The sequence below is a fragment of the Vulpes lagopus genome, chromosome 6 (assembly GCF_018345385.1).
Source record: "Vulpes lagopus strain Blue_001 chromosome 6, ASM1834538v1, whole genome shotgun sequence".
Taxonomy (NCBI): Eukaryota; Metazoa; Chordata; class Mammalia; order Carnivora; family Canidae; genus Vulpes; species Vulpes lagopus.
In genome coordinates this window covers 46,684,638-46,696,957 of record NC_054829.1, presented here as the reverse complement: position 1 = coordinate 46,696,957, position 12,320 = coordinate 46,684,638, and the positions used below count along the sequence as shown (strand labels likewise).

Here is a 12,320-nt window from a genome sequence, read left to right as displayed (position 1 = left end):
TGGTGATATCATTAAACAGAAATGGAGAACTCAAGAAGGGAGAGTGGATCTGGGAAGCCCAGCAAAATAACGCGAGGAATAAAGAGTCTGGTTATTTGCATAACCAGTGTAGACAAATTGGGGAATCAAGCAAAATCAATTCCATATTTAAGCTACAACAATTTTAATGATTCTTAATCATTTAAGGGATTAAAATCTTAATTATTACAAATCTTTAAATGAAGGTTTAAGTAAAAAATATCTATGAATGGCTAGTTTATTCCATTTTTTTCAATTAAAGTTCATTTAACACTCAACAAAATATTCATTAGTATCTAATGACAAAGACTATACTATACATACACTAGGCAGTGATGATTAGTTTTTAAATATTAGTTTTCAAAGATTATTTAATGTCTATTTCTATTAAATACATACATGGAAATGGTGTGATATTAATTAAACAATAGGCTTTGGAGTTATTTTGCTTTGAATCCAAATATTGGTTCCACTTCTTACTGGCCATATGATCTTGGGCAAACTACTTTTATTTTTTCTCATTTATAAAATGTGGATAAAATAGAATCTGTTGCAAAGGACTGTTTTTTGAGTATTAGATGAGTTAGCGTGAAAATTATTTGGCCTAACACTTGATACACAATGACTACTCAATGAGTGTTAGTACTTATCATGATACTTACATGGTATAATTCAAAACTTAAGAACATAAAGTAGAACATTTCTTCCAACAAATAATAATACAAAAAGTCTGGTTCTATAGTCTTGCCAGAGTGGAGGTAGAGATATAAAAGGAAATAAAGGCATAAAGAGAAATGACGAGACAAATTCAGAGAATCACAGAAATAAAAAGAAATCCTAAAAAAAAGAGGAAGAGAGACTGGTGGAAAAGTACAGTCGTGTCATACAAACATAATAGTTACCTGCCAATGAGCAGGAAGCCCCTCATTCCTGATTTACAGGTTTTATTGTTAAATAGAATATATTCAAAAATATTTTACAGTATTTTCAGGGAAGGAAAACACCGGAACAGTATTACATGTAATAATATAAAATATAATAGTCTTCAACAAGTATTGGAAAGGATAAAATTCTTTTGGGAATCTCAATTTTTAAAAATTATTTATCTCCTGTTAATAATCTACGTAATAGGAAAACTAGAAAATGACCAATTGGATTTCTAGAGAGTCTCCTTTGTGAAAAATATGTGCTCTAAATTTTTTGGTTTCTTGGTCCAAAGCAATGTTCCTAAAAACTTTTATTTCCTTAGAAATAGAAATAGATGTCCTTTCTCCTTAGAGAAAGATCAAACTCTCACTTCAGAACCCGAGATCTAGGGAGAAGGGAAGCACTTCTGGATTTCTGGGAGGGTAAAAAGATCTGATTCTAAACCTTGGCCACCTCTTAATAATTTTGGGCAAATCAACTATGAAAATAAAATGACAGTAGTTTTAATTAGATTAATAATCCTCGTTCTTTCCAGAAAAAGTGTCAATCAGTTATGTTATGTATGTTATACTGCAATTTTTTTTAAAGTATCTATCAACTGTTAATTATATGCAGGATAAGTTAAGTTTACATTGCTAATTAATCTTTGTGGCTAAATCTGTTACAACTAAAAGAATAAATTAGAAAACAAACTCTCAGACCATATTAAACATTTATTTTCAAATATTAGACTGCAAACACTCTTTACCTCAAAGTCATCGTCATCTCCCTCAGTGTAATGTGCATGGTTGTCTGGATTATTCACTTTGTCCAACAGCTCAACTGCTAGGGCCCTAGAGAGACCTGGCTGCCCTACAAATGTATGCTAAGTGAAAACAAAACAAAATAAAATTTCATGAGTATGCTTTTACATCAATGGTTTATAGAAAATGTTATCTGTGCTTTTTCATACAGTAGCTATAAGAGACAAGAATATGCTAGTCTAGTAATACAAATAAATGAGAGAATGTATTTAGTAAAAATATTTATCAGAGAAACCACAATCACATATTATCAAACTAAAGAACTCTTGTGGAATAAGCTTATAACATGAATAATTTTTCTAAGTTATCTGATCTACATTAGGTTGTAAAATTACAACCTTGGCTATAACAACTAGACATACATTACTCATGTCATTATAGTGAAAAGTATGCAAATGAATACTGAGGTACAGTCCATATCACAATAAGAAACAAGTAAATGTATTCCAAATTTGCATACATTTAACTCCGTAATATTATATAAATGCACAAAGACATATAATTCAATTTTTACATTTAAATAAGGTTTCCTTAGACCACTGTAATAATTAACTTTTTCTAATATAAAAATATTTTATAATACATAAAGACACAGAGCATTCTATAAATTTACATAAGAAACCAAGAAAGATGATAGCAACATTTTTTAAAGTTTTCTCTAGGCAGGGATTGGCAAACTAAAGCCAATGGGGAAAATCTGGGGCACTGTCTCTTTTCATAAATAGTGTTGAGTATTAAAGCAATACTAATTCAAGTATACTGTCTATGGTTGCTTCAGTGGTTCAATGGCAAAATTTAGTAGTTGCAACATAGACCGTATGGCCCCACAGCCTAAAACATTTACTAGCTCTTTATAGAAAGTTTGCTGACCCCTGCAGTAGGAGATCACTAAATTTTTATATAAAAAATTATAAATACTTTTGTTCAAGTGATATTCCTACTTACTGCATGACTACAGAAAATTCCCCTATAATTTAAATTGACTTACAGTCAGAAGTCTTTCAGCAGTTGGTCTTTTTTTGGGGTTTTTGGTTAGTGCTATTTTGACAAAATTATGGAATGTTGATGACCTTCAAATAAAGAGAGACATGTACAAAAATATTTCACTAATATTAGTTTTTTGGTGTTACTAAATAAAACTAGTTTATAAGAAGTTAGAAAGTCTGAAACATACAATTTTTCTCTTAGGCTTCTTAGCTCTACATAAGCCAAAAAACAAAACTTAAAGCACAGTATATTTCTTGAAAACAGGTGTCAGTTTTATCTATTAAGTAAAATGAAATTAGGTAATAAAACAGCAACATACCTCTAAAAAATACAATAAAAACTAGAAATGGGTAGTTGTGTCATTTATAGGATTTATAATCTTGTGTTCTAGGTGCCACTTCGGATCAAAATGGCCTTTTCTCAAAGGTTAATTTATATAAAATATAACTGTTTTCCTATACCAGAAGAATGGCATCGAGGGATAGTGGATAATATACATGACTATTTAAATCTTAAAAGGTCACTGAATTTCTAAGGAATGACAGCCACCACATAACAGTTCTCTTGTCGAGAAATCAAATCACTGTATTATATTTGGTGACTTGTGAAGATAACATGGAGTCAATAGAGTACCCTGAGACTGGAAAATGTACTCCAATGACAATGACTGCTCTAGAATCTGTGAATTTAGCCATAACAGCTAGTAGTCACTCATTCCTGAATGAATATCCAATCATCCCTGCTATAAAGTCCTCCAGTTCCAGGTGCTTAGGAGCTTAGGGTAACAAGGATTAGGAAGAAATCCATATCAACATAAAAGAATACAGCCACAGCAGGATATATATATGCTGCTGAAGTGAGCACAGGCTACAGTAGGATATAAACTCCTTTATTTCCAGAGTGATTTTCCTTTCACTACTGGCATCATCCCCAGAATGGCTTGGCTCCTAAGTAATACTTTGCACAAACAGGCCAATAAAACATAAAAAAGTAGTTTAGAACCTGTTTGGGGGACAGGCCTCTTAGAATTTGAAACAAAATACGGACTGTCTCCCTAGAAGAATGAATATACATACAGAACTCTCCCCGCATGAGAAATCCATTAAATCTAGATGAAGAATTCCTGAATTTAAGAGCTTGGAAACTTATTTGCATGGTTTCTTTTATTAAATGTATGGGAAAACATTATCAGAAAAATAATTTTCAACTTTGTCATCCAATTAAAGATGTCCTAATGGACTTTAAGAAGAGGCAAACTGCTTTACTTAGTAAGAGAAAAAAGAGATTAGGATGAAAATAAATAATAACCTTTTTGACTATTAGGTAAGGAAGGCAGAAAAAGTCAACAGTCATAAAGTGTCATGGTACCTGGGAAACCTTTTCGTACCACCTTCCATAAAAGTCAGCACATCATTAACAGAATAGAATACAAGGCAAAGATATGAATCTCCAGAATTTTAATATATTCATATCCAATGCTTTCTCCCACACCTCTTATCCAAGCTTCCAAAACTCTAACAATATGATCAGAGTTTTACCAGAGCAGTAGATAATAAAAATCTTTTGGATTGACATGGGTTTCTTCCTATTCCTTGTTACTCTAAGTTCCTAAGCAACTGGAACTGTCAAGGAAATAAACCTATATCCCTGCCACAACTCTGCAAATAAATTAGATATATAACTTCAGGTAAATTGTTTAATAGCTACAGGCTTCAGTTTTATCATCTATAAGATAAGGGAAATGAACCTGTCTCCTTTTCATCTGTAAAATTCCAGATATATATATGAAATCTATATATATTAACTTACCATTTTGTTTTGTCCTTTAGTTTTGGAGGCTGAAAATTACTTTTTGACATTAAGAAGAGGGCCCTGGAATAAAAATTTCAGTTAAAGAGCAATATTGAAATACTTTTACTACTTCATCTAATAATCAGAATGAATATTCTGTAATACATTTATACAAATTATTAAATATGTAGGCACTGATAAAAACTGGTATGGAATATGTAAGTTAAATTTTTTAAAAAAGACTTTTTTTTAAAGTTTACTGATGTGACTTCATTCATTCATTCATTCTCTTCTATACCCAATATTTACAACCCTGAGATTAAGAGTCACATACTCTACCAAGTGACCCAGCCATGTGCCCCTGAAAACTAAATTTTTTATATTTTAGATACTCTACAGAAAACCTCTCCTAGCTATAAGACAGGTTATACAACTAGCATTGTACCTTAGACATAAGTATATGTAGTAATTATGGATCATTCTGTAACACAGAGATGCCATGTTACTCCAGCATTTGGTTGTATGCTTAATGGACAATCTGTCTCTATAATTATTTTGGGTATAGGCAAATTATATCCATTTCCTAGTCTTTTCCCCTCATTTGGACAAAAAATTTTCCACATTTTTTTATAATGAAAGATAGAAAAGTCAACCTGCAAGAAGACTTTCTCTGTGAATTCACCTTTGACTCATTTTCTATGGTTATGGGGGCAGAAAGATGGAAGATTTAAGAAGGAAGTTCTAAAATGCTGTATTTCAGTGTTTCCTACAAAACCCTTTATGGGTTTCTAAGCAAACTCCTTAGTCTTTTTTTTTTAAATGCCAAAGATATTTTCTCTTTTAAAAATGAAGTGATTCATATATAAAGTTTACATTCCTAGTACCCTGAGTCATTATTTCAAATCTTCTGCTCTTCTCTAGTCTTTATATAACCAATTATTAGAATAATATTAGGTAATATTACTTTTTTTCACTAATAACCAATTTTCTATGTAGCTTTGGATTATACATATGTAACAGCTGCTCTTAATGCCTAAAAATTTAACAATTCACCAACCTAAAAATAAAACTAAAAACCCAATTCACCAGCTATTGGACATTTAAATTTTTCACCCTTGTTAACCTGAAATGGATAATTCTTAGCTTTTTGTTTTCTTGGATTATTTCCTAAGTATAATTTTCCAAGTAGTAGAATCAATCAAACATTTGTATTGCCCATAACAGGCAAAATCAAATTATTTTCCTGAAGGTCTCTACTTATAATGGCATTCCAGCTAAAAGTAGATACCTTTTAACTTGTGTATCCTTAGTTACTTGTGAGGTCAAATAGTTTTCCAAGTTTCTTTGTATCTGGTACTTGCTCATAAACCATGTCTTTTGCCTATAGAATCTCTAAATGAATTCCTTATGTAATATACACTAATCCGCTATTATGTTAGAAGAACACATTCCCCACTGTTGATTTTCAACTTTATACTATTTACTTTAAAAGTTCAAATTTTAGCTCAATTTATCTTTTCCTTGAAAATATTAAAAACCCTTTCAAAGGCTCTCAAATATTTTTTCTAATAGACATATGCCCTAAAATGTAAATAATAATTATGCTAGACATAATTACTTCTTCATTATCCCTTGACAAGAGAAAGAAAAAAAATTTAAAAAGAATAGAAAAAAATCTCATCTACGTCTTTTATCATTTACTTATAATTCTGCTTAGAACAGAAAAAGAAACTCAGTTGATGGAAGAATCAATGTAAGGACTTAAAAAAATTTATTTGTTAATTTTTAAGATTTTTATTTATTTGACAAAGAGAGAGCACAGCAGGAGGAACAGCAGGCAGAGGCAGAGGGAGAAGCAGGCTCCCTGCTGAGCAAGGAGCCCTTTGTGGGTGGGACTCCTGAGCCAAAGGCAGATGCTTAACTGACTGAGCCACCCAGGTGCTCCAAGACTTAAAAGAAACTTTTTAAATGATAATTGCTATGTCTTTGTATGATTATTAAAGGAGATTTGTTTTATGGAAAAACCTCGAATAGTACAGACCATTCACTCTATGCTACCTTAGGAACAGCAACAAAGGAGAGCAGGTGTTAAGTTCAATTGATTATCCCTAGGTTCCTTACAACACCTTTACTATTGTGACATATTTGAAAATGAGCTGGGAACACCCAAGTTATCAATATTTCATTCTCCCCAAAGACTTTATAAATAGTTGTGTAATTGTAGATAGTGAGAACACCTCATTGGATGAAGATCAAACATAGGCGGTTGAAGTTCTCCAAGTTCAATCGCAGTTATTCCCACTGCCCAGATATCACAGAGCTGGTTGTAGCCACCATTTTTTTCTACTGCGGCAACTTCTGGGGCCATCCTAGAAGGAATCAGTGGATGTAACATCTTAGCTTTTTTTTTTTTTAAGATTTTGTTTATTATTTATTTATGAGACACACACACAGACCAGAGAGGCAGAGACACAGAGGGAGAAGCAGGCTCCATGCAGGGAGCCCGACGCGGGACTCGATCCGGGTCTCCAGGATCACGCGTTGGGCTGAAAGTGGCGCTAAACTGCTGAGCCACCCAGGCTGCCCAATATCTTAGTTTTTAAAATGATAGGCAATCTGCTATTTTTTGTTAAATAACTGGGAAAGAGGCTGATAGACGCTTACTAGGAAAGAATTAGTATCACATATATACAGAAATACTCTTTTAAAATTCATTATTTAAAAATCTTCGATCTTCTCTGAAGACTGGTGCTCTTAGGAAAAACTGTGTTGTCTTACTTCAGTTTCTGTTTTGTGAATCTTGCCATATACGGGAAAAGAATACCTAAATCCCCATGAAGGTCAGAAATGTTCCCAAAGGAGGTGAGACTTGAGAATGAATCATCAGGGGGTTACGGCAGGGTGAGGAGCCTCAATATTTTAGTCAGGAGAAACAAGTGTAAATGTGGGAGACAGAAAAGAGCATGGAACACCTGGAAAGGTAATAGGACAGCACTACCCAATGTATGATCTACAGTCTTACACAGAGCCATAAACTGTTAGGAGTCTATGATAGGTACAGAAGTTGAGAGCATTAACTCTCGGCCAAATATATGATCATTTTTTAGTAATTCATTTCTAAGCAGGGAATTTTAGAAAATTGGTTGTTCACCACAGGTAGTTTGAGAGAGTCTAAAATGTATTTGCAAAATGAACCTCAGAGGTAGGAGCTAGATAATGAAAGGCCTACTGATTATACAAGAAGTTTTGTGAAATGGGGTAGGTAATCTTGGGAGGTAAATTTGATCTAATACTCAAAGTAAAATGAAAGACAGTTTGAGAGTAGGTAAAAACTCTCACTTCCAGTGAATGAGTTGGAAGACTATTTCAAAAATACAAGGAAAAATAGATAAAGGACTTTTCAAAGGCAGTGGCAGAGGGGACGGAATGAAAGGGATTGACTGAAGAGACTGATTTGAGTATAAAATGCTTGTGGATATTAAAGTAGAGCTATTATTAAATAACTATAAATTTACCTAAGATTGAAGGTCAACTTAGAAGCTGAGTTGGAGTTCTCTGGGATTCACTGGTATATAACAATGCCATCTGAAGTTATAAAGTATAAATAATACTCAGGGGAAATACTCTTTTTAATGTTTACTATTTTAAAATTATATTTATATTAAATATCCATAAGATAGAAGTTGCTTTTATTTTTATTTATTTTTAAAGATCTTATTTATTTATCTGAGAGAGAGAGCAGAAGCAGGGTGGAGGAGCACAGGGAGAGGGAGAAACAGACTCCCTGCTCAACCTGGGTGGTTCAGTGGTTTAGCGCTGCCTTCAGCCCAGGGTGTGATCCTGGAGACCTGGGATCGAGTCCTCTGTAGGGCTCCCTGCATGTAGCCTGCTTCTCTCTCTGACTGTGCCTGTGCCTCTCTCTCTTTCTCTCTCTGTATCTCTCATGAATAAATAAATAAAATCCTCAAAAAAAAAAAAAAAAAGATTCCCTACTGAGCAGGGAGTAGGATGTGGGGCTCCATCCCAGGACCCTGAGACCATGACCTGAGCCAAAGGCAGACATTTAACCAACTGAGCCAACCAAGAGCCCCTAGAAGTTCCTTTTATAGGTATTTAGATTACAAAAAGTTACATAGCACAATGTCTCTCAACTTAAAGGTGGTTAAGGATATAAAATATGTATACTAAAAATACTAATATGTAGATGTACCTGGTATATGCAAATACTATATACATAAAAATGGATATAGGAGTAAATAGAAGAAAATAATCACTACTATGGAACAAAATGACTAAGAGTAAGTTTCAGAGAGGAAAGCTGAGCTGGAACCTAGAGAAAGCATATAAGAATCAGTTAGTGGTGGGTAAGTGGAGCACCAAATTGACCAGGAGTGTTGCAATTCCTGGCTCAGTGGAAAGCAGAGCTGTGATCTATCTGGCTACCATGGGTGAAGAAAGGCAGAGTATGTGCCACTTTTAAGACAGGGCAGGACTTAAGATAAACAGAGATGATAGATATACTAGCGAGGTAATAAACAATACCTAATATAGTTAGGGTACAAAAACCAAATTTTGACTAGAGGATAATGTTCCTGTGGGGAAAGAGGGGGATAGTCACAGAAAGAGACTGAGGAAGGAAATCAGCATATGATGAAGGAAATTCTATAGGTAATCTAACTTAGCTATGTTTTAACTTTTATTTAAGTTATATTTATTAGGGCTTCTTTTCTGTTATAATTGATATGTGTTGATAAAGAGAATTTGGAATATATGGAAGAAAACATGTCAAAAATCCCACTCAATAAGAGCCACTGTTTCACATATTTACATCCGGAAATTTTATTTATACACCCATCTTCTTAACATGGCATTATATTATGCTGCTTTTAATCTTACATGTGCTATTTTTATTTTTAATCTTGCTTTTTTGAATAATAGTATATCATGAATTTGTCCACTGACCATTCACCTTTTACAAGAGGATTTTTAATCCCAGCAATTCATTCCATTGATCTGAATAAATGTTCATAATTTCTTTAATTCTTCTTGTATGTATATACCTTTCCTCAATCTTTTATTATTAAAGTACTGTGATAAAGCTTTTTATATAATAATCTGTGTGTCTCTCTGAGAGATTACTACAAGCAGAATTAAGACTAAAGGATATAAACATTTGAAAGGCTTATGAAAAACATTATTGCCAAATTATCCTTCAAAATTGTTCTACCAATTTCCATTTCCACTGTCAAATATTTAGTGATAATGATAGGTATTACCCATGATTCCAAATATTTTCCAATTTGATAGTAAAGAATTGTTCATTTAATTTACATTTTTTGGTCATCATTAGGGGAGACATTTTTCATATTTCATGATATCTTCTTTTTTAAAGATAGATTTATTTATTTATTTATTTATTCATGAGAGACAGAGAGAGAGAGAGAGAGAGAGAGAGAGAGAGAGAGAGGGGCAGAGACACAGGCAGAGGGAGAAACAGGGAGCCCATGCAGGGAGCCCAATGTGGGACTCGATCCCGGGTCTCCAGGATCACGCCGTGGGCTGAAGGCGGTGCTAAACTGCTGGGCCACCGTGGCTGCCCATATTTCATATCTTATATGTATTATTTTACTAACTCTGCTTCTAATGAAACATTTTTTATTGATTTATTAAGAACTTTTATATTAAAGATATTAAACCTATTTTGTTATATTTTAGTGGATATTTCCTGATTTGTTATTTGCCTTTCACTTTTGTTCAAGCTAGTGAATGTACAGAACCTTTAAATTTTCACGTAGTTAAATCTATCAATTTTTCCCTTTAATGTTTTATGCTTTTATGCCAATAAAGGCTTACTCAACTCTTCCTTTAAAATTTTATTTATTTATTTTATTTTAGAGAGAGACCAAGTGAGAAAGAAGAGGGGTAGAGGGATAGGGAGAGAATCTCTAGCAGATTCTGTGGTGAGCATGGAGCCTGACATGGGGCTTGATCTCATGACACTGAGATCATGATCTGAGCCAAAACCAAGAGTTAAATGCTTAAATGACTGAGCCACCCAGGCGCCCTGGCTTACTCAACTCTTAAAGCAGATAGGCACGGATAGTTCATTTGGTTTCACTTTTATATTTAACTATTTCCATATATAATTTATTTTGGCATTAGGTATGAGGTATGAAGCGACTTTAAATTTCCTTCCAAATAGTAAGTTACCCAAACACTGCATATTCAAAAATCCAACCTTTCATACAAACTTTAACTGTCACCTTTTATAATATTCACTAAATTATTTTACTTGTTAAGGTTTATTACTAGGTTTTCTATTATTCTTATACCTGTCTTCATTGATGAAAGCAGTATTTTAGAAAGATCATCCTGTCACTACTTGGTAAGATGCACTGAGAAAGGTGGCTGTTGCATTTATAGATTTTAAACAAGAAATAGAATCAATACCAAAAGAAAGTGTACTAAAACAACAAGAGATTATAATTAAGAGTCTTTCTTTTGAAAAATCTCATACCTATGTATGCTCTTAATACAAAATCCTAGGGACAGCAGGAATTATTAGTACTTTAACACAGTTGGAAAGCTGGACGATAAAAATGGTATCAAAGTTCCCTAACCCAATCAGAAGTACAACAGTATCATGGAGCATGCAAATCTCCAGACTTTCAGTCAACCATCACTTGTATCACTAAGTATCAATGCTGACCACCAACTCTGAAGAAATGAAAATGCACAAATCCAATCATAATAATATCTTACCAGTAGGGAGTGCCAATGAAAGATTTTCTCTTTGCAATGGTAGCTGTTATTTTTGCAGCCACGCCAAAGTCAGCTAGTAAGGGAAAAAAAATTGAATAAAATTTTAATTCTTTCAATAAAATCACCCACATTTCTAAATTTCACCCTTAGGCATGCCCTTATTAAGAAGTCAGACAGTAATGCTAGAGAAATGTGTATAAATTGAATTCCTAAATCTTTTCTTGTTTGGTTTGTAACATATTCATTAAAGAAAAACATTTTTTTGGCACTTTACTAGAATGAAACATACTTTATAAATAATAAAGTTAATAAAAATTTATTACAAGCACACTGAAGTTAATTAGGAAAAAAAAGATAAATAAACCACCCACCTGGATGCCTTTTACTCTAACACAACTAGGGTAGTATTTTGATGCTATTAAAGAGTCTTTTTTTCTCTATATAAATGTTTTTATTGTTACACAGGACTGTAAAAACTAAATATATATATATATATATATATACAGTTCATTTTTGTCATTTAACTAACATCTCAGGAAATCTACTCTTGTTCTCCTTAACTATTAATTTTGATGACTGAATAATGTTCCGTAAGTGGATTTATTACCTTTTAACAGTTTTCTTTTTTTTTTTAGATTTTTAAAATTTATTTAGGAGACACACACACACACACACACACACAAAGGGGAAAGAAAAAGAAGAGAAAGGAGGGAGGGAGGGACGGAGGGAGGGAGGGAGGGAGAGGAGAGAGCATAAGGAAGAATAGAAGGAAAGGGACAAGCAGGCTCCCCACTGAGCCTGATGTGGGGCTCAATATCAGCACTCTGAGATCATGACTGGAGCCAAAACTGAGTCAGATGCTTAACTGACTCAGCCACCCAGATGCCCCCAGTTTTTCTAAAAGTTTTTCTATTGCTAGCCCTATGTTTGTAATTTTTTGTTATAAATAATGTATAATTAATACTTCTAAGAATACAGATTTTTTCTTTAGGATTAATTTCCTTAAACAGAGTCTCAGAACATAATTACTAG

General features: G+C 33.2%; 1 protein-coding gene across 4 annotated transcripts in view; it reads right to left on the bottom strand.

Moving 5' to 3' along the window:
• The window catches only part of MAP4K5 (mitogen-activated protein kinase kinase kinase kinase 5), a 108,913-nt gene that overhangs the window by 38,289 nt on the left and 58,304 nt on the right, over positions 1-12,320 (bottom strand). For all 4 annotated transcript variants that reach the window (XM_041758338.1, XM_041758337.1, XM_041758339.1 and 1 more), the window contains 5 exons: positions 11,289-11,361; positions 6,764-6,895; positions 4,545-4,607; positions 2,737-2,818; positions 1,694-1,810 (listed from right to left, as the gene is read on the bottom strand). In XM_041758338.1, coding sequence (XP_041614272.1) covers positions 1,694-1,810; positions 2,737-2,818; positions 4,545-4,607; positions 6,764-6,895; positions 11,289-11,361 — 467 coding nt within the window. The remainder of the gene's footprint in view (positions 1-1,693; positions 1,811-2,736; positions 2,819-4,544; positions 4,608-6,763; positions 6,896-11,288; positions 11,362-12,320) is intronic.